At 37.9% G+C, this 25,722-nt stretch overlaps 1 protein-coding gene across 6 annotated transcripts in view; it reads right to left on the minus strand.

Annotated features, from left to right (window-relative positions):
* MACROD2 (mono-ADP ribosylhydrolase 2) overlaps window positions 1–25,722 on the minus strand; it is a 2,124,972-nt gene that overhangs the window by 93,183 nt on the left and 2,006,067 nt on the right. For 5 of the 6 annotated variants that reach the window (XM_037985372.2, XM_007960545.3, XM_073008401.1 and 2 more), the window contains 2 exons: window positions 22,969–23,031; window positions 18,644–18,712 (listed from right to left, as the gene is read on the minus strand). The exons of the other annotated variant lie outside the window; for it this stretch is intronic. In XM_037985372.2, the coding sequence (XP_037841300.1) occupies window positions 18,644–18,712; window positions 22,969–23,031 (132 nt within the window). The remainder of the gene's footprint in view (window positions 1–18,643; window positions 18,713–22,968; window positions 23,032–25,722) is intronic. 6 annotated transcript variants of the gene reach the window in all.

Consider the following 25,722-nt stretch of genomic DNA (forward strand, 5'->3'; position numbering starts at 1 on the left):
ACTGCCAATTAAAGTGCATGTTATTTACATTACTAAAAAATTTCCTAAAAGTTGCATTCATAATTTTTGTAAAAAATTCAAATTCTTAACTTTCTGTTGAATATAAACATACCTATAGTACAAAATTCGTAAGTGTGCATGCAGCTTGATGAATTGTCACAAAACGAATACTCCTGCATAACCAGGACCAGCTCAAGAAATAGAACATGTCTACCATTTTCCTCCTTTCTACCCCTTATCCTCCTTTCCAGCCACTACCCTCACTCTAATCATCACCAGTCCAACTCCCAACAGCATCTCTAAGTTGTGCTTGTTTGGGAACTTGACATAAATTGAATTACACATAATCTGTTCTTTTCTGTGTCTTCTTGCTTTTGCACAACATTACGTTTGTGAAATTCATTCATATTTTTGCATGTGAAAGTGGATTTTAATTGCACTCTGAAGGCTGGCCACATCAGTAGATTCTACGGTAAATCTTTTTTGAAGAGTAAAAATAGTATTTTTTTTCTTTTTCAAACATAAAACATTCACTGCTCTCCTATACTCTATCTTCAACTTATGATTTCATTACTACAGCCATTCTTTTTTTTTTTTTTTTTTTTTTGAGACGGAGTCTCGCTCTGCTGCCCAGGCTGGAGTGCAGTGGCCAGATCTCAGCTCACTGCAAGCTCCACCTCCCGGGTTCACGCCATTCTCCTGCCTCAGCCTCCCAAGTAGCTGGGACTATAGGCGCCCGCCTCGTTGCCCGGCTAGTTTTTTTGTATTTTTTAGTAGAGACGGGGTTTCACCGTATTAGCCAGGATGGTCTCGATCTCCTGACCTCGTGATCCGCCCGTCTCGGCCTCCCAAAGTGCTGGGATTACAGGCTTGAGCCACCGCGCCCGGCCTACTACAGCCATTCTTAAACGTTAGTGTGCATTAGGAGTAGGATCCCTGGAAGGGCTTGTTAGCATACAGACTATGGGGCCCCAACTCCAGAGCTTCAGTTCCTGAAGGTCTGGGGTAGGGACTGAGAATTTGCATGTCTAACAAGTTCCCAGATGACACCCCTGCTGCTGTTCCAGGGAACACTCTTTGAGAGCCATTGCCTTAGCATATACTGAATTTGTATCTATCTGTAGGCATTTCTTTTCTGTGTCTAAGTCATCTTTCATTTAAAGTGGGATTTTTGGAGAAGCATCCTCACATGGACTGCCCATAGGTTTTCCACTGCAGAGACAGTGGCCTCTAACATGTGATGAGGAAGGATGCACAGCTCTATGAGTGACAGAATCTGGGAGCTCCCCATCAATATGTGGGGATATAAGAGACATTTTCAAAGCATCTCTCCTTCACATTAGATTTATTGGGTCTTACTGTTAAAAATCTGAAACTCTTTGGTTGGCATGCATTCAGAAGAAGAACAAAAACAACAACAACAAATGAACCTGTGGAACCAAGAAAGGTTCAGGTCATATCATTACTGATTGCATCAAACCCTGCAGGCAAGAACTCCTTAAGAATAAAGCTTAAAGACTAAAAGTAATAGACAGTCTCTCCAACACATTCTCCTCAAGCTAAATCCAGACACTGTCCACTCCATTAGCCACCAGCCACATGTGGCTAGTGAGTATTTGTGATGTGCTGAGTCCAAATGACACTTGCTGTAAGTGTAAAATACACACCGAGTTTCACAGACTTAGCTCATACACATACAAAGAATGTAAAATATTGTATCAATAATTTGTTTTTAGTTTTTTCCCTTCAATTTTTATTATAAGTCCTGGGGTACATGTACAGTATGTGCAGGTTTGTTACATAGGTAAACATGTGTCATGGTGTTTTGCTGCACAGATCAGCCTATCACCCTGGTATTAAGTCCAGCATCCATTAGCTATTCTTCCTGATGCATGTATCAATAATTTTTACGTTGACTACATTTTGAAAATATTATATATGGATATAATGGTTAAATAAAATGTATAATTAAAATTATTTTCCTTGTTTTTTTTCTTAGTGTGGCTTTTAGAAAATTTAAAACTACATATGTACTTCTCATTTGTAGTTCACATTTATTTCTACTGGACAGCGCTGTTCTAGATAATTTAAAATTAGCCTGATTTATACAAATAGTTAAATACATGTTTATTTGAAGGGCAGAATTAGGAAGATGGAAAATTATAGCTTGCCAAAGGATCATCCATTAGAAACTAGGAAATCTAATTTGGCTTATAGCGAAGTATCTGCAAATGGTGACAGAAATGACTGGGAAGAAGATCTAACTAGAGATTGTTCTGAGAAGGAATGGGAGGATGAAAGAGAATGGCACATTTGTAACAGCTACCCAAACTATCTTACACCCGAACAATACCCAATGGTTGAAAATTTTTGCTTTATGTTGATTGGACCTAAATTTCTTAGTCTGATATTCAGAGTCCTTCATAATCAGGGCTGTATGTCAGCAAGAAATTAATGAGTGGGTGATGGATCCATCATTTAAGTCAACTGGGTTTATTCATTGTACCTAAAATAGGTCTTCTGATGTCCTTCTTCTTTTTCCCAACTAGAAGAGCTTCCATTTGCACACCCTTCACATCCCAGCCCAAATCTCATATTCTCAACCCACATTTCACAGACAGCTCCAAGTAGAGATGCTCCTCAACCCTAAGCTCCTTAGTATGTTTCAGTGTAAGACTTTTTTGATACTTATCATGATCTGTCTGGCTTTCTTTGCTGCCCTGCATCCTAGTTATATGGCCTCAGGTCAGCTGTTATTGCTCTGTGCTTCACTTTCCTCCTTTGTAAAGTGGGATGGTAATTGTATTTATATCATAGATGAGAGTGGAAGGCATGAAAACATGTGCAGTTCTTAGAATAGAAACTGATGTATAATAAGGATTCGATAAATATTAGCTGCTAACATTATGTTGCTGATATTAGCTATGCAGCACATGTTTGTATATCTCATATTTCCATCGAGATTGTAAATTCCCTGAAAGGCAAAAACTGTATTTTCTTTTTAATATTGCATAATGTCTTAAAAAAGTTAGGACCCAATAAATATCTGTTGATGGCCATAAGAAATGTCAATAAATTTTAATTGGTACCTCTGTAGGCCATACTGTGTACTAATCACAGGGATAAAATGATGGACAACATAAATACTGTCTCCCCACTCATGAAACCTAAATTACAGTAGGGGAAGATGAATAGGAGGAAAAGATGCAAAGAACAACAGAAGAAGATTTACATAGTTAGAGACGGCAGTGAGTGTTATAAAGCAACACACAGGGGGCTGAGATGGAAGTTTAGTGGAGGTGGCTTTACCAAAAAGATGACCAGAGAAAGCTGTGTTGAGGCAGAAGCACAATGAGAGGAGCGGGAGAGATGTGAGGTGAGACTGGAGAGACAGGGAAAGTCTGCAATGGAAAAGTGCAACTAACAGCTATGGTGAGCTATTTGCTTTTTACTTGGAGGGAAACCTGAGGGTACCATGGGCATTCAAGAAGGAGTGTGCTGTGATCTGTTTACTTTGCTTTGTCTGGTAACGGTGGTAGACGTTTTACCCAACTTAAGAAATGAAATTATCTTCAAGGGCAATGTATTAATATGAACATGACCTTTGACTTATATAAAGGTTAGCTAATTTATATATAGGGTTCAAACATAAACACTTAATCTTGGGCTCATTAAAGCCAGATATCTGTTTAACACGTGAATGTGTGAACTCCAAAAACATAATTAGTTATCTGCCACTAGAAAAAACAGTGAGCAAATTCATGAATCAGGGTTCTGCCTGGACCTCCATTGTGACATATTCTCAGTTATTAGTTTAGGTAAAGACCCTGTTGCTTCATAACAGGTGTCAGTTTTGAGGGAACGACTTCAAATATGATTTTGGAATAAGAAAGGATGTAAATAATGAAAAAATAATAAAAATTATAGAGTGAGTCTGCTATAAAACACAGAGCACGCAGAAATCAAAACATACTATCATTTAGTTCTAGGCATCACTGACTTTAAAAACAGCAGACAACTTGAAACATACTATTTTCCTTGAAAACAGAAATGTTTTTACAAAACCAAGTATTTATCACTCACTTTTTTCCTTGCTGAATTAGCAGACATTCAAAAAAGTCTTAACTTATGTGTATGCGTGTTTCCTTTTCAGCTACATTTTTTAATGAAATAAGTTTAAATGAAATACATTTATATGTATTGATGTTTCAATACATATAATACAGATTGATCACATTGTGGTAATTAGCATCTGGAACATTTATCATTTCTTTGTGTTGGGAACATTCAATACACTCCTTCTGGCTACTGAAAACTATAAGGTATATTATTGTTAACTACATTCATCCTATGATGCTGTAGAATGCTAGAATTTATTTCTCTGATCTAGCTGTAATTTCATATCCTTTAACAAATCTCTTTCTATCCCTGCCACTTCCCCCTACCCTTTTCAGCCTCTAGTATCCTATTCTACTTTTTACTCCTACAAGATCAACCTTTTTTAGCTTCTGCCTGTGAGTGAAAACATGCGGTGTTTAATTTTCTTTTCCTGACTTATTTCCCTTAACATCATGTCCTCCAGTTCTATCCATGAAAGCCACGAATGACAGGCTTTCTTTTTCATGGCTGAATAATAATCCATTGTGTGTTTACCATGAGCAGACTCATAAGGAAAATAAACCTTCACAGAAATGGGAGAGTTTTTGAAAAGTCTCTTCTCAAATCTATTCTTTTGAGATCAGACTAGATCGGGTGCATTCAGGGTGGCATGGTGGTAGACGCAAATCTATTATTTAGCCTTCAACTTGTGTGGCTTCAGGCATGTTACCCAACCTAAGTCTTGGTTGGATAAAATTACAGAAGATCAGGGAAATACTAACAACATCATCCATCTCTGGAAGATACTGGGCAGCTGTTCAACCAACGTGTTCCCCCAGAGTCTGATGTAATCTGTTGACTCCATCTTGAGAGAAGATGCTGGGAAAGAATCTGGGAGGGGCTTTGACCACAGACAATAATGTGGAGAAGAGGGAGATGGATGTGCGGAAGGGTAAGCTTGAGCTGGATGTTTGGTGGTGTTGACTTGCTTCTCCTCCTCCTGATGCTGGTATATATCAGTGTTAGGTGATAAATCAAGTAGTTGGATATCCAAGTCTATACTAGTCTACACCAGGATTCTGCTAGGAAGAAAGCTGCAGGAAGCAGGAGGCTGGAAGTCAGAAGCAGGATGCAGAAAGCTGCAGGACTGATTAAAAAAAAAAAAAAAAGTGGTTTCTGATTTTCCTGAAACCATGAAGGAAGATTCAGGGAAACCCAATGCCTGGTACTTGGAGTGGTCTGAAGGCTTTAACCATCTGCCCTGAGGAAGAGGTTGAAAGAAATATTTGTCTCATTATGTATTAGTCTGTTTTCATGCTGTTGATAAAGACATACCCAAGACTGGAAAGAAAAACAGGATTAATGGACTTACAGTTCCACATGACTGGGGAAGCCTCACAATCACGGCGGAAGGCAAGGAGGAGCAAGTGACATCTTACATGGATGGTGGCAGGCAAAGAGAGAGCTTTTGCCGGGAAATTCCCCCATGTAATACCATCAGATCTTATGAGACTTACTCACTATCGCCGGGACAGCATGGGAAAGACCTGCCCTCGTGATTCAATTACCTCTTACCGGGTCCCTCCCACAACATGTGGGAAGGTAAGATGAGATTTGGGTGGGGATGTGGCCAAACCATATCACATTAGGCGTTTAGGATAGAATTCAGTGAATATTTAGTAATTGATTCTGCCTCATTCCGTGTTTAAGATAGATGTGGTTGGCATAGATAACATTTTTGGGTGGTTTAGGTAATTTGAAACAGTGTAATGGGTTTACATGCTTTTTGAAAACCTTAGATCTTTATGAGACCTTAATGAGTCAGGCTGGGAGTAATGTCATCTTGCACATATTTGTGCTGGTTCTCAAAACAGGGTGTGTGTGCATGCATGTGCTTGCATGTTGTTTTGAGTACACATATATGTTTATGTGAGTGTCACTGTCCCTTATGCCTGAGGAAAATAATCTGTTTTTGCCTTTCCATTCTAATTTGACACATCTGGTGCAAAATATCAGGGCTAATTCTAAAATGAAATAGGAAGACAATCTTCTCATTAAATGCCATCAATGCTTAAACCTTGTCTTTGTACTTGATTAAAAAATGTTCCAGTCTTTGCCACTAGCTAGCCAATTATTCCTTTTTTCTTATTAAGGAATGCAGCAGTTGAGACATCTTCCCCCGTGCTCCTTCTCTCTCTCTCTCTCTCTCTCTCTCTCTCTCTCTCTCTCTCTCTCTCTGTGTGTGTGTGTGTGTGTGTGTCTAGATAAATATATCCTCCTAGGAACGGTGGCAGAATAGCTGACAACAAACGTCATTAGAAAACAGTCAGAGCAAAACATCCCTGCTTGTGAAAACCTATTGTCAAAAACTATACTAGTCTACACTATCTCTTTCTGAAATTTGAGAGAATGTTTTTCCAATACCACTCCATAACTATAAATTCAAGAAGGCCAGACCCCATTTTTAAAAGGTACTTTACCGTTGCCTATTTTGTATTATAACAAAGGGTATGATTTCTTGAAATCAAAACTTTAAACTGTGTTCTTGAGTTCTTCCAGATTAGATGTGGAATGGTTTCCCAAACTATGTTTTGTATGATTTTTTAAAAGTTCTACCAACAAAAAGGGGGTAGCAAGCAAAATTTCAAAAAAATCACATTTAGTCAATTAATGTAGGAAATGCCCCATACTTCCATCTCCCCTGAGCGTTTCAATTCATGTTAGCATGGTGAAGGCTCTGAGTTCTGCATTATAGAAAATCGACTTAACTTTGCCTAATTTCGTAGTTTCCAAAATGTTTTGGCTGACTGCTGAGCTCATTTATCAAAGAACACTATTAACATCATCAAAGATACTATAAAATTTTAAACATGGGGATATCTGAGCAAGAGCCCCACCGTGTTGCTTATAGATCTGAATTCACTTCAAAAGAAGTGCCTTTCTCCAGCGTTTTTGCCCAGTCAAAATACAATGATGTGCCATTCTACATGAACTATTGTCATAATTTCTGTTTTTCAGTAGCCACCTCTTTGTTTAGTTTTTGTTTTTGTCTTTTTTGACAGGGTTAAAAAAGCAGGTCCACTTTATTTACAATGATCAGTTAGTGACACATGGATCTTTGAGCTTTCTGTAGCCTTGTGGAGACACCTGGGCAGAGGCCACTCCTGTTAGGTTAATACACCCCCTTTCCTCATCCTGCTATGAGAGTTGTGCTGCGGTCAGAATCCACCTGCTCTGAGTACAGTCCTATCTATTTAGTGTCAAAAATACATAACTTCAAAATTAACTCTGGAAATACTTTCTAAAACTCTTAAAGAACAGTATTTATTTTTAAATTCAAATATTAATGTGTATTTGAGTCCAGAGCACATAAGTTTGAGAATTACTGAGTTAGTCTAAATGATGTTTCATAGAAAAATAAGTCTATTTTAATAAGTCTATTTTAAATAAGACTACACTTAACTAGCAAATGTTTCGTGTTTAATCAGATTGGTTAGACATGCCACCTTTTGTGTAAATAATCTAAGGAGTTACTCCAAATATTATTTTTATACTAATTAACAAGAAGTGACAGGGTCAGAAAAATACATACTCTAAAAATAGTACACTTTGGGGAGTCAAAGTTAAACACTTAAAAATATGAGTCAGAGATATTATTATTTTAATTTGTAGACAGAAAAGACTTCATGCATTTTTGGTTGGGTAAGTATACATCTTGGGTTTCTCTAGTCCCAGTGAATCAGGTCAATTCTGGTATAATTATTATTATTATTATTATTATTATTATTTTTTGAGATGGAGTCTCGCTCTGTCACCCAGGCTGGAGTGCAGTGGCATGATCTCCGCTCACTGCAAGCTCCGCAGCCTCCTGGGTTTATGCCATCCTCCTGCCTCAGCCTCCCAAGAAGCTGGGACTACAGGTGCCCGCCACTACGCCTGGCTAATTTTTTTTTTTTTTTTTTTTTTTTTTGTATTTTTAGTAGAGATGGGGGTTTCACCGTGTTAGCCAGGATGGTCTCGATCTCCTGACCTCGTAATCTACCCACCTCAGCCTCCCAAAGTGCTGGGATTAACAGGCGTGAGCCACCGCGCCTGGCCAATTCTGGTAAAATTATTAACAGCTCCCTGTGAATCACTCTAAAAACTGTGCTGGTTTTGAAGATACATGATTACTTGTATTAGGTGATGCCCACAAAAGCATTCCAAAATATGGACTAGGGACCTTCCATTCTAGGTCTTATCTATAAGAGGATAAAACACAAAGCAGGCAGAAAAATCTATGAAAGGCACTAACAGAATATTTGGTATTCAAACAAAGATACTCAGTTACCAAATCTCCATTGGTGAGTGGGGCTAGGTAGAGATTCCTCAGGTGTTTCTGCTTGCCGGCATAGTTTACTCCGGTTGCTTTTCAATATTCAACTGGTGCATGCCCTATGGTGTACTGGAGAATGCTCATCTTGATGGTCAGGGGCTGGGCAACATCTGTTGTTAAATATTTTGCATGTTACCTGTTATTGAACCTCTCTAACCTGCATTAGCATATCAATAGATTTCTTGATTTGGTGATGATTCAATGACATATGACTGTCCCACCTGGGGTAGTTAGGATTTTAAAGTCAGCAAATAAATTTAATAACAATAATTGTAAAAAACAATAATGCTGCCAACTCTTGTTGAAAGTTTACTATGTTTGAGAAGCCGCTGTAAGCACTTTAAGTATATTAACTCTTTCAGTTTTTGCAACCCCATGAGATAAATACTATTATGGTTCCCTTTTTTACACATGAGAAAACTGAGGTACAAGCTACAAACATTACCTAAGGCCACACAGCAGTGGTGATGTGAATTTGAAATAAATTGAGACTGGTAAAGGCTTCATGGCTTGACCCAAGGAATTCAAAAATAAGGCCACTAAATTTGAAAATGATCACAAGGATGCTCATATAAATTTGGACCTATTTGGACATAAATTTAGGTCTAAAATACTATGTTGGACAAAGGGATTGTAAACCCATTCAAATAATCTCCATGTCCTAGTCTAGATTTTGTTTTCAAGTCTTATCCACAAGATCTTTAGAAATACGTCCCAAGAGATCATATAACAGAATTGGTTGTTACAAATATATTATTATAGCCATACTTAATTAGTAAGGAAAAATAATATATGCACATTAAAGCATATTTGGAAGGGAACTACCAGTTACCTTCCAATTGCCACTTAGGAATATTTTAAACTATATTAAATAGTAGATAAATATGTACTGCTTTAAAAGAAGTTTATTATATTCTCTTAGAAGGGAAGAATATCCAAGTCTGAAAGTGAACAAATAGGAAAAGTCTTGGGCTTGAATTTACCTTTTATATTTCTGCAGTGTGACATTTTTGGGAAAATTTACTTCTGAAACAAGAGAATTCTGAAAGGGAATTTCTTTTATTAGGAAGCCTTAATAATAGTAAAAAAAAATTTGGGGAAGCGGCTATAATATTACAATTAAAAGTGGCCCATTTTCTGTGATAGGTTCTATCTCCAATTCTCTAGTTAATTCTTGTGGGAAAATTTCAGATAATTTCTCATTCACACTTTCTAGAGTCATGTGAAGTCTCTAATTTTATGCATGACTCTCAATTAAATTCTCCAAGAAACTGTTAAATCATCAACAGCATCACAGAAACTGTTATGTACACACCATTTTATTCCTTTTGATTAAACAAATATGAGGACCTACTATGTGCAAGCCACTGTGTTGAGCTTTGTAGAAAACATAAAAATGAATGAGATTTTTTACCTGCTCTTAGGAGATCTACATTCTAGTGAGCTAGATACACCCTCTGTGTTCTCTGGACACACCTGTATCCTACCTACTCAGGCAAAGAAAGTCCTCTGCTCCAAATTCATGATATGGGAGGCAGCATGGTGGATAGAAAATGCATGGGCTTTGGGTTCAGACAGATTTGGCTTCCAAATTCTGGTTCCAGCTTTTGGGAAACTGATTCAGCTATTCAAACTTTCTGAGCCTCAGTTATCTGCAAAATTGGGATGATAACACTGACGACTTTTTAAAAGTAATAATGAGAGATTACTTTATACTCATTGAACTGTTGAAAATCAGAAAGAACAAAAATAACAGTTGCTGACAGAAATATGAACTGATATAGCCTGTTGGGAAAGCAATTTGTCAACATCTATTAAAAACACATACTCCTTAAAGCAGAACTCACATTCCTGGACTCTTTCCATACAAATAAAAGCATCAGCATATAAGGATATGTGTGCAAACATGTCTATTGCAGCATAGTCTATGTGGCAATAGAGTGGAAAGAAAGTGCTTGCTTATCATAGGAGAATGGTTGAATAGATTATGGTACAGCCAAACTATGGAATATCATGTGAGCTTTAAAATGGATTAATTAGATCTTTGCACAATGACTGGCAGAGATTTCCACCAAGTTTGGCTGCCTGTAACAGAGCAAGATTTAGCAAGGTATGTGGAATATAACACAATATTTGTAAAATAAACATATATATATATTTAATAATGACTAAAAAAATTAAGCCACCTACTGTGTACCATGAACACCTTGAAAATCTTTAAATGGACTGGATCACTTTAATGCTTAATATTTTTGAGGTAGGTGCTATTATTGTTCTTATTTTACGTATGAGGAAACTCAAGTTGAGGAGTAGGAAGACTAAATAATTTGCCAAAGGTCACACAGCTTGGTCAGGGTAGGATTGGAATCTGGGCCCAAGTAGTTGGAAGAAAAGACTAGACTCTTAGTCCGTGCATTTTACTCTCTGAGTGATTGAATGGTGAGGAGTACATAAGCAACAAAAAGAGAAAAATTGCATTAAAATCATACATTTTACATAAAGCTTTGTATGTTCATATATTCAGAAAGAGATGCATGATAGTCTCCAAAATGAGAATAGTAGTTATCTCTGGGTGCTGTGATTATATGTAATATTTTTTACTCTCTTCCATTATTTGTATTTTGTGCAATAAATATATTAATTAAACAATCAGAAAAATAAAAAACATTATTCATTGTAGAAAACACACAAATTTGCATGCATTCACATTTACTAAAATTTTCTTACCGAAATGATGATGATCATTTTATAAGGTTAAAGGGATGTTTCTGGTCAGTATGGAATTTAAAACTGAAACCACAGAAACAATTCAAAATTGAGACTGGATAAGAATTATAAACATTTATTTACGGGAATACACAATTAAATGATGATAGACTGTCAAAAGATGTGGGAAGAATTTTTAAGGTACTGTTATATTTGAAAGACAGGTTCAGACTTGTATGCATTGCAGAATACCCTAAAAAAAAAAAAACCCTTCATATATATATATGAGGTTAACTAGAAAAACACTAAGAGTTTATATATCAGCATATTACATATGCTTATTTCTGGGTACTGGGGTTATGAGTGATATTTTTGCTTTCTTCTTTTGCTTATTTTTTTGTGTGTAATAAACACATATTACTTTTAAAATAAGAAAATATATGTAAATAATAAAAATATTTTAACCTTTTCCCTCATAAATCAATAAAATCCAGGAATTTGTCCTGAGGAACTGATCATAGATACACACAAAGATTTATCCAAAATGTAGGCACTGCATTTCTCTATTATTTATACTAGGAAGAAAACTGTAAATAACTAAGTTATCTAACATTAGGGCACTGGCTATGTAAATTGTGGGACAACTAGATGATAAAATATTATGACATCAATAAAATTCATGCCTTTGAAGAACTTTTAAAGACATGGGTAAATATTCACAGTGTTACTGTTAAATGAAGAAATAGAATAAGACTTTTATTTTCCTACAATTTAATGCTTAAAGGGAAATGGCTATGCTTTCGTTCTTATTTTTTTGCATTACAAAATATTTTGCAATAAAGATATATTATTCTTATAAGCAAAAACAATTTTATATTAAAAATATGATAAATACTACCTTTTAAAGAGATTGCATAAGCTTAAGTAGGTATTAGCTATGGCAGTTAACAGTAATAAAATCATTCTCCTATCCTCACTTCCCACACACACACCTTTTTCCTCTCTCCTTCTCTGAGTCTCAGGTTACCCTTTTGAGAAACGAAGACTACATTGTTACAAATGTAAAGCATTGTGTACAGGAGACACTCAATGCATCTTCTTTCCGCTTCAGTATACTAGCAGAGGACGGCCACTTTCATTCTACACTTAAGGCTCCTAATATCCAAGAGGGATAACTCAGGGATGCTCAAGCGTGTTCAGACTCTCTATCAATGCAGATCCAGGGCAGAGGACAACCTTGTCCTCGCTCTGATGAGTGAGAGGGTGAGGATGCTTGGTGGGGGATGGTGAACACCAAGAATGGGAATAGGACAAAGAAAAATTAACCTGGAGAGTCTCGAGAGGAATTTCATTGGCGGCCTTGGTTTTGTTTCTCCTCGACAGTTCAGGCGAAGAACAGAAACAGTGCCATTTTTCAGAACAATTTTGAGTCCACACCACTGGCCAGGCCTACAGCGTTCAGTGGTTGGAATAATTTGTACTCTCATCTCTTGCACATTCCTGAATCCTCTTCCTAGTACCTAATCTTTCTCTTTTGTTCACTTTGGCAAGGCTGACTCTTGGCGCTAGCTTTCCCCTTTTCCTACAGTAATTTTGACTTCTAGGAGGTTTGAAACTAGATTAAGGGTTAAGAAATCCTTTGCCAGGTGACATCCCATTTCAAAAATACCAAAAAAAGCAATTGTATGACTTACACGGTGTTCCAAAGGAATACAAGCTCGGGTATGCACCTGAGTATTAATTGATTTTGTTGTTAATATTAATGAGCATATGATTTGGCCTAGTTGACCTTCAAATTTAAATTAGGTACTGATTAAATAATAAGGCAGGTGAATTAAGATGAGTTAAAACAGCACTTTATTTTCCCCCAGAAAGCTGCCTTGACCTTGGCTCTGGGTGAAAATTAGCTATTAGAAGTGTTGAAAAAACTAGAACAGAGCATATTGTTTATCTTAAGGAGGTTGACTATATCTTAAATAGTAATAATAATAACTTCATAAAAGTTTCATCTGGAGTACTTGACATTCCTATGAATTTTACCTCTGTGTTTACATGCCCCTTTAATATGATTGCTTGTATATTTGTTAACTTAAATAGCCTTAATACTTGTACTCCTAAATTTGTTTTTAAGGATTTAAAGTGCAAACTAACATTAAATCAACAGAATATTTTTAACCAGTAGAGAAAGAAGTCCTCAATAGATAAGTACGCATCCTATTTCAGAAATAACCTCAGAATGCCTACCGACCCACAAATCTTTTCCCAGGCCAGCTTTACCTTGGAGTTAATTTCAATTCAATCCTGGTTGCCAAATCCTTGGCATGCATTCCGGATGAATTATTCATCAGCATTCTTCCTGCTAATATCTCATGCTCCCAGCTCAACTCCTGCCCACCCTATGGCTGTAATGACTCATTGGGAACAGGTGTCATCCGTGTGTAGCTCACAATCTAGCTCTTGATCCATGAGCCAGTCGGTTGCATCTCCTTCTGTTGGCAGCTGGCACAGTTAGCAAGTACATGGGGGTAAGCAGGCAGCAAGCATGGGTTCCTGGTTCCCAGTGGAAAATATGTCTAGAACATTAAAACAAAACTGCCGGCATAGAGGATACCTGGTTTACAATACTTCCTTTTGAAATTCTTCAACCTTCACATGATTGTTCGAATTTTTTAAATATCTGGTCTCCAAAGTGACATTAGCCATCTTATTTTTTGTTTATTTGTTTTCAATCTTTGCACCCTAGAAGATGCTAATTTCCTGTGGAAACTAAGGTTATAACAAATGTAAAGCCAGCCCACTGACAAGCAAAGCTGGAAATAACCAAATGAGTCTCAAAATTCTTGGGAGTTTTATTAGAAAGAGAAAAAAAGACCTGTCCATAATATCAGTGATTCTAAAGCCCAAGAAGATGCTTGGTCAGGATCAAAGTCTGAAAACAAACTGAAGAGAGCAAGGGCTTCTTCAGGACATTTGATCAGCAAAAATGTTCTGCCACTTAAACTGGAGAGTGTAATGAGCATTTCTATAAGCAATCTTATAACTGCAGAGCTCTAAAATAGCCCAGATGTCACAGAGAAGAGATATTTCTGCATGAAAGCTAATAATGGAGAATGTTTGAAATGAATCCTCAACACATATGACTGCCTTTTAACCTTATCTTGACCTCGATCTTGAAGGATTTCAATTGATTTTTTTTTTATTCTAAGCTAGGTATCTATCAGTCAAGACAGTAGTTCCAACAGCATTAGACACTTGTTCTAAGCTGGTCTAAGCTTTGAACTGATAACCAATTAAAAACAGTGGTTTTCTGTACATGCTATTCCAGAAGAAAAAGGCAAAAATCATACCCTAGGCATTCTGTTTTTAATTGAAAGAAGACTGCATACTAGTGTGGATTTTAAAACATTTCTATTTTCCCTAAGTAAATAGGTTAATGGTTATTAATGGCTTATTTCAGTAATACTCATAAAACTTCACATTTAGTCTTACATAGGAACTGCATTTGTGATACATAACAGAACTTCTTCATGGAGTTACCATCATTAAAAGTTTTATGTTAAAAAAATCCTAAAAGTATTCCAAAAAATGAATCCTGGCATAAGCAATTAATGGTGTGAGTTCTTAAAAGCATCAAGAAACATCACAAACAGTGTGCTTCTGTGAAGGTGCGATATCTCCAAACTAAACAACTCAACAGGAAAAATCCCAGTCTGAAACATGGTCACATTCAAATTAATTTATCTCTCTTTCATGTTTCTTAAACTCTGCCACTCAACTGCATGACACTTTAAAATTTTTAGCACAAACTAAATGATTGGTATGACCAAAATTTTTGCTTAAGATGAACACCACTTTCTGTCTTTTCACTCTGATCGCATTTGATCAGATTTATCTCTCTGAGATGACCTAGAGTTTCCCATCAGAGCCTATGTGGGTATTTGACATCAGTTATATTTTTAGATACACTATGTCTTAAAAAACAGTTAATGTACTCTCACTGAAAAATACTTTATCACTAAAATATGCCAATCATCATCTGAGCCTTCAGCAACTTGTAATCTTTTTCCTGGTGGAGGGTCTTGCCTCAATGTTGATGGTCACTACTGGCCACTCAATGTTGATGGCCACCACTTGGTTGCTCAAGGTTGAGGTACTTATGGTAATTTCTTTCTTTTTTTTGAGACGGAGTCTTGCTGTGTCGCCCAGGCTGAAGTGCAGTGGCATGATATTGGCTCACTGCAAGCCCTGCCTCTTGGGTTCACACCATTCTCCTGCCTTAGCCTCCCGAGTAGCTGGGACTACAGGTGCCCGCCACCATGCCTGGCTGATTTTTTGTATTTTTAGTAGAGACCGGGTTTCACCATGTTAGCCAGGATGATCTCAATCTCCTGACCTCATGATCCGCCCGCTTCGGCCTCCCAAAGTGCTGGGATTACAGGTGTGAGCCACCACGCCTGGCTAGCTATGGTAATTTCTTAAAATAAGACAATGATGAAGCTTGCCACAATGATTGTCTCTTCCTTTCACAAAAGATTTCTCTGTGGCATGCAATGCTGTTTGATGGCATTTTATGCACAGTAGGAATTATCTTAAAATTGAACTGAGTAAGGCCAGGCACAGTGGTGCTTGCCTGTAATCCCAGCATTTTGGGAGGCCGAGGTGGGTGGATCACCTGAGGTCAGGAGTTAGTTACCAGCCTGAATAACAAGGTGAAAGCCCATCTCTACTTTAAAAAAAACAAAAAACAAAAAAACAACAAAAAAAGCTGGATGTGGTGGTGCATGCCTGTAATCTGAGCTATTTGTGAGGCTGAGACAGGAGAATTGCTTGTACCTGGGAGGAAGAGGTTGCAGTGAGCCAAGATTGTGCCATTGCACTCCAGCTTGGGCAACAAGAGCGAAACTCCATCTCAAAAACAAACAAACAAACAAAAAATTGAACTCAATACTCTCAAACCTGCTTCCATCTCAAGAAGCCACTTTCTTTTTTTAATAAATAAGATGCAACTTCTCATTTGTTCAAGTTTCTCATGAGATTGTAGTTCAGTCACATCTTCAGTCTCCACTTCTAGTTCTCTTGACATTTCTACCACATCTTTAGTTACTTCCTCCACTGAAGTCTTGAACCCCTCAAAGTCATCCATGAGGGTTGGAATTAACTTATTTCAAACCCTTGCTAATGTTGATATTTTGACCTTCTTTCATGAATATTCTTAATGTCATCTAGAATAGTCAATCCTTTCCATATTTTCAGTTTATTTTGCCCAGATTCATCAGAGGATGACATCACTATCTATGGCAGTTACAGTGTTAGAAAACATATTTCTTAAATAGAAAGACTTTGAAGTCAAAATTACTCCCTGATCCATTGTCTGCAGAATAGATGTGTTAGCAGGCATGAAGACAACATTACATTCCTTTACATCTCCATCATAACTCTTGAAAGACCAGGTGCATTGTCAATAAGCAGTAATATTTTGAAAAGAATCATTTTTTTTCTGAGTAGGTCTCAACAGTGGGCTTAAAATATTCAGTAAACAATGCTATAAACAGACATGCTATAATACAGGCTTTGTTGTGCCATTTACAGAGCACAGGTAGGGTAGCCTTCGACTAATTCTTAAGAGCACTACGATTCTTGGAATAGTAAATGAGCATTGTCTTCAACTTAAAGTCACCAGCTGCATTAGCCCCTAACAAGAGAGCCAGCTTGTCCTTTGAAGTCAGGCATTGACTTCTCCCGTCTAGCTATGAAAATGCTAAATGGCCTCATCTTCTAACAGAAGGCTGTTTTGTCTACATTGAAAATCTGTTGCTTAGTGTAGCCACCTTCATCAGTGATCTTAGCTAGATCTTCTGGATAACTTGCTGCAGCTTTTACATCAGTACTTGCTGCTTCACCTTGCACATTAATGTAATGGAAACAGCTTGTTTCCTTAAACCTCATGAATTAGCCTCTGCTAAAGTCCAACTTTCCTTTTGCAGCTTTCTCACTTCTCTCAGCATCAGTAGAATTGAAGAAATCTAGTACCTTGCTCTGGACTAGGCTCTGGCTTAAGGGAATGTTATGGCTGGTTTGATCTTCCATCCAGACCATTAAAACTTTCTCCTTATCAGCAATAAGGCTGTTTCAGTTTCTTATCATTCATGTGTCCACTGGAGTAGCAATTTTAATTTCCTTCAAGAACTTTTCCTTTGAATTCACAACTAGGCACAAGACGCCTAGATTTCAGCCTATCTCAGATTTCAACATACCTTCCTCACTAAACTTAAACATAGCCAGCTTTTGATTTAAAGTATGATTTAGTATGCAACTCTTCCTATCACGTGAAACATAAAGGCTATTGTAAGTCTATTAATTGGCCTAATTCCAATATTGTTGTGTTTTAGGGGATAGGGACGCCTGAGAAAAGGGAGACAGACAGGGGAATAGTGGGTCAGTGGAATAGTCAGAACCACATTTACTAAGTCAGTCCACTATCTTTTATGGGCATAGTACATAGCACCCCAAAATAATTATAGTAGTAATCACTGATCACAGATCACCATTACAAATAGAATAATAGTAAAAAGTTTTGAAATGTTGTGAGAATTATCAAAGCGTGACACAGAGACATGAAATGAGGACATGCTGTTGGAAAAATGGTGCCAACAGACTTGCTTGATGCAGGGTTCCCACAAAACTTCAATTTGTAAAAAATGCAGTATTTTCAAAGTACAGTAAAATGAAGTGCAAGAAAGTAAGGTATGCCTATATTACCTTTTCATCTGGGGACTTGCCAGTGAACCAGGAGAGAGAGAGAAAAAAGGACTATTTTTTTTTCCTTTAGATATATATTTTTTAATTCTAGCATCCCCACATCAATGTCTCCACTACTTCTTCCTTCCTCAAATTGTCTTCTAAAGAGTAATTTTTTTTTTTTTTTTTTTTTTTTTTTTACTTTTTCTGGAAATACTTGGGTCAGCAACATTTTCTCAGAGTAACTGTCGACAGAATGGAGAATGATGCTCTTGCCAAAGATTTGTTTCTAAGGATGCCTTTCAAACATTTCTTTCTTTTTTGAAAAATGGTGCTCCCTGGTTGGTGGTTCTCAAATGCCACTCTTTCAAACCTTTTCCTGATGAGTGGCTGTAAAGAGCAGAACTGACTAATTCTGGTGTTTTAAATAAACATCTCTAAACATAATTTCTCTGGTCATTCTCTCATTTCATAAATAGTTATTTTCCAAAGGAATAAATGTAAATGTTATATGTGTGTGTGTGTGTGTGTGTGTGCGTGTGTGTGCATTTTCTATAAAGGCTAGATATGCAATAAAAGAGAGTAGGTGGGATAGTCGATTGTATTGGAAACAGAGACACTTAAGAAAACCTAGTTATATTTGACTTGCTGCCTCATTTTTCCATATAAACAAGCCCAAATAGTCTAAGAGTCTGCAATCATTAGATGTAGTTAGTGGCCTCATACCTTCATCTTTACAGTCTTCCACTGCCTCTTCGGAAGCAGGGCCAGGCACTGTGACAGTGTTGACACCATCTATAAAGCAGAAAAACAAACACTGCCTCAGAGTTCATCCTTCCAGAAGTCAGGCTGTGGTTTTCCTGCCCTGCACCTCCCTCCACTCTCCACCACAGAAAGCATGAGCCTGCAGCACGCTTGAATACACTGAATGCTCTTTGAAGGGGCTAGTGGTTTGGGAATCTGTTTTATAGTTAGTGAAACAGGAACCTTCAGTTAAGTCAGAGACCAGTGGGCTACAATCTATTTTTTGGTGAAGAATGCTACTTGTTGCTAGTAGTATCGTTTGGCATTTTGTTTCTTCCTCATTCCTCAAAGGATGGTATATTATTTTTCTTGGTAACAGATTGTGAAAGAAAGTATATCCTTGCAAGTTCTTACAAAGTGCTTTTATGTGAGTGTTTGTAAAGTTTGTTTTTTTCTTAGCACAGCACTTCTGCTCCGTTATGCCAGGCTGTCAAACTGCGGGGAACAGCTCTGATGGCTGTCAGCACAGAGGCTGGGAAGAAGGGGAGCATTTGGCCCAGGGCACCAGCAGCCACCAGGAACTTTCAAGTCACCCGAGAACAGAAGGGGAAAATGGGGACTAAGGACGTGGAACTCTCTGTTCCTCTCACAGCACCAATTAACTGCATTAGAGTAGACCTCTCTTCTCAGTGTCATCAGCCCCTATTGACTCTAGTCATGTTTGGCCTCCAGGATAAGAGCTAACTAGTCTACTCCCTCCCATTCAAACAGTAAATCTAGACAGGCAGGATTGCTAAAATCATTTGCAATGTTTAATACCTGATAACTGGAAAAGGAATATACATACACACACACACACACACACACACACACACACATTTTGGACAAAAGATGGGCTAGAAAAGATGTGATCTGTGATTTGATTCCAAATGTGTGTTAGTTTTTATGCATACATGAGTTATCTTTAGTTCCATAACCCTGTTACTATAGAAAAAAGTATTTATAGAGTGTGCATGTGTATATATATACACACACTATATATATAGTTTATATGTACAAATATATACAAACTATAGAGTATATATAGTATACATATACATATAGAGTGTATACATAGTTTTTCATGTAGTAGCAGGGAATATGTATAGTTATACAGTTATATATAATAGTTATATATAGTTATATACATATAGTATCTATAGTTTACATGTACAAATATACTATAAATAAACTATAGCATATATAGTATACATATACATATATAGTGTGTATATAGTTTTTCATGTGGTAGCAGAAAATATGTATAGTTATATACTTATATATAATAGTGATATATACTTATATACATAGTTATGTATATATATATTCCCTGATAGTACATGAAAAACTATATATATACACACACACATACACACTACATATGTGTATATATACTACATGGACTCAATAGTTTATATATAGTATATTTATACATGTATGGTATACTTATACATATAAACTATATATATAGTACATATGCACACACACACATATTCATAGTTTTTTATGTAGTAGCAGAGTCAGGGAACTAAAGATAACTCATATATGCATGAAAACTAACACACATTTGGAAGCAAATCACAAATAACTTATTTTCTAGCCTATCTTTTGTCCATGATGCATGTACTATTACTTTCAGGTGAGGTGTCCTTTGGACGATAATTCTCTGTCACTATCTCATCATTTAGATCTCATTTTAACTATCACTTCCTCAGAGAGTCCATCCCAAACCCAGACACTGGAAAGTTGCCTTCTGGGCATTCCTTCCATGTTTTCTCAGCAAGGCATTTATCACTATTGATGTTTTTATCATTTTTATTTGTTTATTGTTTGGAACCCCCACCAGAATATAAATTTCAAAGAAACAGGGATATTGTTTTTGCTGATTGTTTGTTTATTCAGTGCCTAGAATGGTGCCTATGACACAATGAACCCTTGATATGTATTTGTTAAATTTTTTGGAAGAATGTTATCTACAACTTTGATCTGATTTGATCATGACAACAGTCAAAACTGCTGGATTGCACTGTTTTAAGATTGTGTTTTTTCATGACATGTAAGAGGTCTGCAGAGCTATATAATCAAAACTGAAGCTGGAGATTATATTGAATGAAAATAAGATACTTTTATTTTGGAAAAATACCAGCAGGTCAAAAGAGCTTTAACGACCCATAACCACATCTTCGATTTATCTGAGCTCTGATTAGGGAGGATATGAAATGAGCAGTGTGAATGTAACAATGTATGTTGATGCTGGCCAGGATTATAGGTGGACTCTGCCATTGGCCTCTGTGCCAGCCGGCAAGCTCACTTGGAAGAGCAAGGTGAGTCACTCAGGGATGCATTTAGGACTCTTCTTCACATTGAGAAGTGCCCCTATTGTGGTGACAATGCTATCAGATTCAAGGGCTGGAGAAAAGGACTGACATTCTACCACTCCCTTCTCACAGGCAAAAGGATCTCAAATCTACAAACTACTTATTCTCAACTGGTTAAAGGGAAAAGGATGAATAAATCAAACACAGGCAAATGTGAGTGCATGCATACGTGTGTGTGCATGTGCGTGTGTGTGTGTGCATGTATGTACAGGGATGGGAAACAATCTTTGTCAATAAGGACAGTTCGGGGCTGGGTGTGGTGGCTTACGCCTATCATCCCAGCACTTTGGGAGGCTTAGGCAGGCAGATCACTTGAGGTCAGGAATTCGAGACCAGCCTGGCCAACATGGTGAAACCCTGTCTCTACTAAAAATAAAAAAATTATCCGGGCACGGTGGTGGGTGCCTGTAGTCCTAGTTACTTGGGAGGCTGAGGCACAAAAATCGCTTGAACACAGGAGGTGGAGGCTGCAGTGAGCCGAGATTGCACCACTGCACTCCGGCCTGGGTGACAGAGCGAGACTCCGTCTCCAAAAAAAAACAAAAAAACAAAAAAACAGAAAACGGTTTTGGACAGAGTAGTGAGTGAATAAAACCTGTGTAAGCTCCACAGTCACAGAATGGCCTCAGCTGTTGGCAGTTAGTCGACTAATACTTGTCAGCCCCAAACAGTAAAAACAGTGACAGCTTTTCACTCATCTGCTATGGAGCATAATGTGTGGGTTGGGGGTGGGGGAGGGTTGGATAACAACAGTTTTCTGCATCAGAAATTCATTTCATTGCAAGGACTATGTTGCAGCAAAGGACGCCGGCCGACCCAGGTGCAGGTACACAAAGTCCTTGCTGCTTTGCTTCAGTGCTTTCTCTGATTGGCCTTCTTCAATTCGTCTTCCAGGTTAATAATAAAAGCTTCCAGACCCCTAGCAACATCTCCAGGGTTAATGCAAGAATTTTACAGCGAAAAACTTATCACACTACCTGGTTTAATTCCAAGAGTTCAGCGTATGGCCTAGGATGTGCTTGGCAAATGGTAGGGCTCACTGTTTCAAAAGTGGCCCTCATGGGCCTCATTAGAATTGGGAGAATAACTGGGAAACTAAAGGGCACGGGGATTTTTATTTTTATTTTTTTGTTGGTTATGTTGGTAAGTGAATGATTGTGCCTATCATTCTTTTAAAGGAGAGCATGGTTGAGTATAAAAATGGATAGGAAGAGATAATAAATCACAGGTGACTTCAATCCCTTTTGAGTCTTAAGTGCTATTTTATTTAAAAATGTTCAATTTATAATCTACAGTGTGGAATCTATAAACTTTCAATGGACACATCTGTCCTTTAGTGAACAGAGGGGATGTCAGGAAGGGTTTAGATCTTACTTAGAGCTCTGTGTGTGGGGAAGTCAGGCCCATCGCACCATCTCCTACAATATGCAGAGAAATAACCTGAAGCATAGCTCTTCAAAATTTAATGCAATACACTAAAGAACATTCTACTCGCTGTACAGGGCAAGCCTCTTCTTCATTTCCTTTAATCAGTTTTTATTTCATTTTTTCCCTCAAGCTAAATGTACAAATTTGAGCTTACCCTAACTCAGCCAAGCTCTAGCTTGGCACTTCCAACTTCCGCCCGTCCCTCTTAGAATTTTACCAGGCAAACTGTTATAGGGCAGAAAATGGAATTGGTGAAGGATATGTGAAAATGTACCACTCTGTTTGAAAGCACAGTCAACTTATAGTTATCGGAGATGGTGGCTTCCTGAAGGAGACCTGAATGAACACTGGAATTCATCTGGTGAAAGCTATAAGCATTTTCAGATAATAATATTGAGTGAAGTTATTGTTCACCTCTGCAGATAAGGCCTCGGCGGCTTCTCAAAAGAAATCTGAGCCTACCTGCATCTTGGCTTTGTCCTTCCATTTCTTCCACACTTTGCTTTTCCTCTGGACCATTCTCATCTTTCAAGAAAACCACAGAGGAAAAAAAAATGCATCAGGTCAACTTGTGAAATATCTCTTTATGGCTAACATGCAGCACTGAAATTAATTGCAAGCAATGTAGCATGACTGCCCATAAAGCCAGGCAGAGAGATGAATCAGAGGCATGAAACAGAAAAATTACCTACATAAATAGGTGCATTTATACTCATCCCTTCTCACATGATTTGCTAGATGAAATGTTTAACTGCGGTAAACAAAATTCACTCAGTGGTCCTGGTAACAAGTCTCTCCTTGCTCGGCATTTCCCAAAATATAATACAAACTTCAACTCCAGTCCACTTTTCTCCCTTGACTTAAGTAACATGCACTGTGTAAGGAAGGTTGGCTAAGTTTCTTGCCCTTTACTTCTCTGTGTGATATATGCTGCAAAAAAGGGTCAATTTTCACTTAACTTGCATATGGCAGTCTAACATACCTATGCTATAAAATATTTTGTCTTGAACAGATTATGTTGGTTGAATTTGTGCTATCATATATAATTATATGAAAAATAACTGGTCAGGTGCAATGAAGGCTGTATATTAGCAACTTTCTAAAACTTTCTTTTTTCTTAAAATAGCTACTATATCTGTGGATTTATCTGTGGAAATAATAAACTTTTTGAAGGTTAAGTAGTTAAGTATAGGCATGATTTTATAAGTCATTGCTGGGAGGGTCTCCCAATTGCTTTTGGTTTGGAAAATGAAGCAAATAAAAATGATGAATTTATACAAAGACATAAGAACAAAGTATAAAACATATAGTGAAATACAGAAAATAGAAGCAGAAGTTTCCAACCTATATTCATGTGGGTTAAAGATGGCTACAAATGCTTTGTCTCTGAAGGAGTGGAGCCCATTCCTTCTCTTTAAGTCCTGACTGGCTGTGAAACTTCTTTAGACAAATATGATGGAATATGATGGAAGTGATATTCTGGGACCTCCAAGCTACCCTTCAAGAACTGGCAATCTCTACTTTCTACCCCTGGAAAGCCAGCCTCCATGCTGTAAAGAAGCTGAGGCTGGCCTGCCAAATAGAGGGAGACACACGGAGAGAGAGAGAAAAGATGTGTGGGGAGCATGAAGGGCCAGACCTGTGAGCCAAGCCTTCTTGAACCTTTCCACCCAGCCAGCTGCCAACCAAATGCAGCTGAGCAGTGACCTCAGCCAGTGTCACAAGGAGCAGAAGAGACATCCAGCTGAGGCCTTTAAAAATTCCTGACCCACGAGCAGGCCTGAATCACTTAATGTTGTTTTGCTTGAATGCTTTGACCCACCATCTTCTCCTCCTATCAACTCTTAATTCCGAGGCAAGAGAATCCTCCCAAGAGGAGGCCACTAGTAGCAGAGCTAAAGTAAGAGCCTCAGAAGCAGTGGGGAAGCATTTCACCTGCAGCTCTGGAAAACAACCTATTGAAGAAAGTTTCAGATGGGGAAACATTTAGATTTGACCTAAATAGGGAAAAAAAAGTTTATAAAAGAAGGATAAAAAAAGAAAAAGGAGTTATACTCTGAGGTTGGCAAAGAATGCAGTCAATAAATATATGTACAGGATCCCCTGTGTTGGCTTAGCCCTGTGTCGTTTGTGATGGTGAACATAATATAACTACTTTTTGTTTTCTTTTGTTTTTTACAGACACAGAGTCTTGCTGTGTTGTCCAGGCTGGAGTGCAGTGGCATGTTCACAGCTCGCTGCAACCTTTAACTCCTGGACTCAAGCGTTCCTCCCACCTCAGCCTCCTGAGCAGCTGGGTCTACAAGGCACATGCCACCAAGCCTGACTAATTTTTTATTTTTTTGGAGAGACGGGGTTTTGCTTTGTTGCCTAGGCTGGTCTTGAACTCCTGCCCTAAAGCAATCCTCCCACATCAGCCTCCCAAAGTGCTGGGATTACAGGCGTAAGACACCACACCTGGCCTGAATATAATACGAGAACCTGGGGTGGCTCTGCATGCCACTTAAATTCAGTGTCCTAAACAGCATATTTACAAGTAACACATGATTATCTGACATTTTCCCTGTTCTGGTTCTCCATGAAGGAAACAGCATTGGCCTTTGCTCTAAGGAGGAAATAGTCACTTCTGCTGTTCTTGCTGTCTTAACAAGGCCAAATTGGTGCAGGAGCATGTGCCAAAAACTTAGCCAATATCTGTCCCTTTCCTCCCACCAAATGGATTCAGAGTCAAGCAGGAAAGATCTGCCAGCTTCTCTGTCTCCCTCAACAGACAGACCTTTTAACACACTTCACAATAGCCCTGACATTTGCAGGTTACAAGTTTCCTTTAAAATTAGTCTGGTTACCACATCTTCTACAGAGTAGAGGTAGGGAGATTTCTATGAAGAGAAGAAGATAAGAAGGGAAAGAAAAACAGAAATTAAATTACAGAAATGCGAGGAATTGGTTCCAATAGTTGTAAATGCATAAAAAGGAAATTCATGGTCAGACCCCGAAATCCAGCTTTCTGATAGTAACAACCAGTCTGGCAGTTTACCTAGTCTACTGCTTCTGGGTTTTTATCCTTAGTTCCCTTGTGTGCCACCCCCCTCGCTAGAACAGACATCTGAGTGGCATATTTTTGTTTTCTACTTTGAGTCTCAGAGGCATAGTTTTCTATTTGCAGTATTTCTGCCCTTGGGAAGCAAACTCAAGAAACACTTGGCACGTTTATCA

The sequence above is a fragment of the Chlorocebus sabaeus genome, chromosome 2 (assembly GCF_047675955.1).
Source record: "Chlorocebus sabaeus isolate Y175 chromosome 2, mChlSab1.0.hap1, whole genome shotgun sequence".
In the NCBI taxonomy this organism is placed as follows: domain Eukaryota; kingdom Metazoa; phylum Chordata; class Mammalia; order Primates; family Cercopithecidae; genus Chlorocebus; species Chlorocebus sabaeus.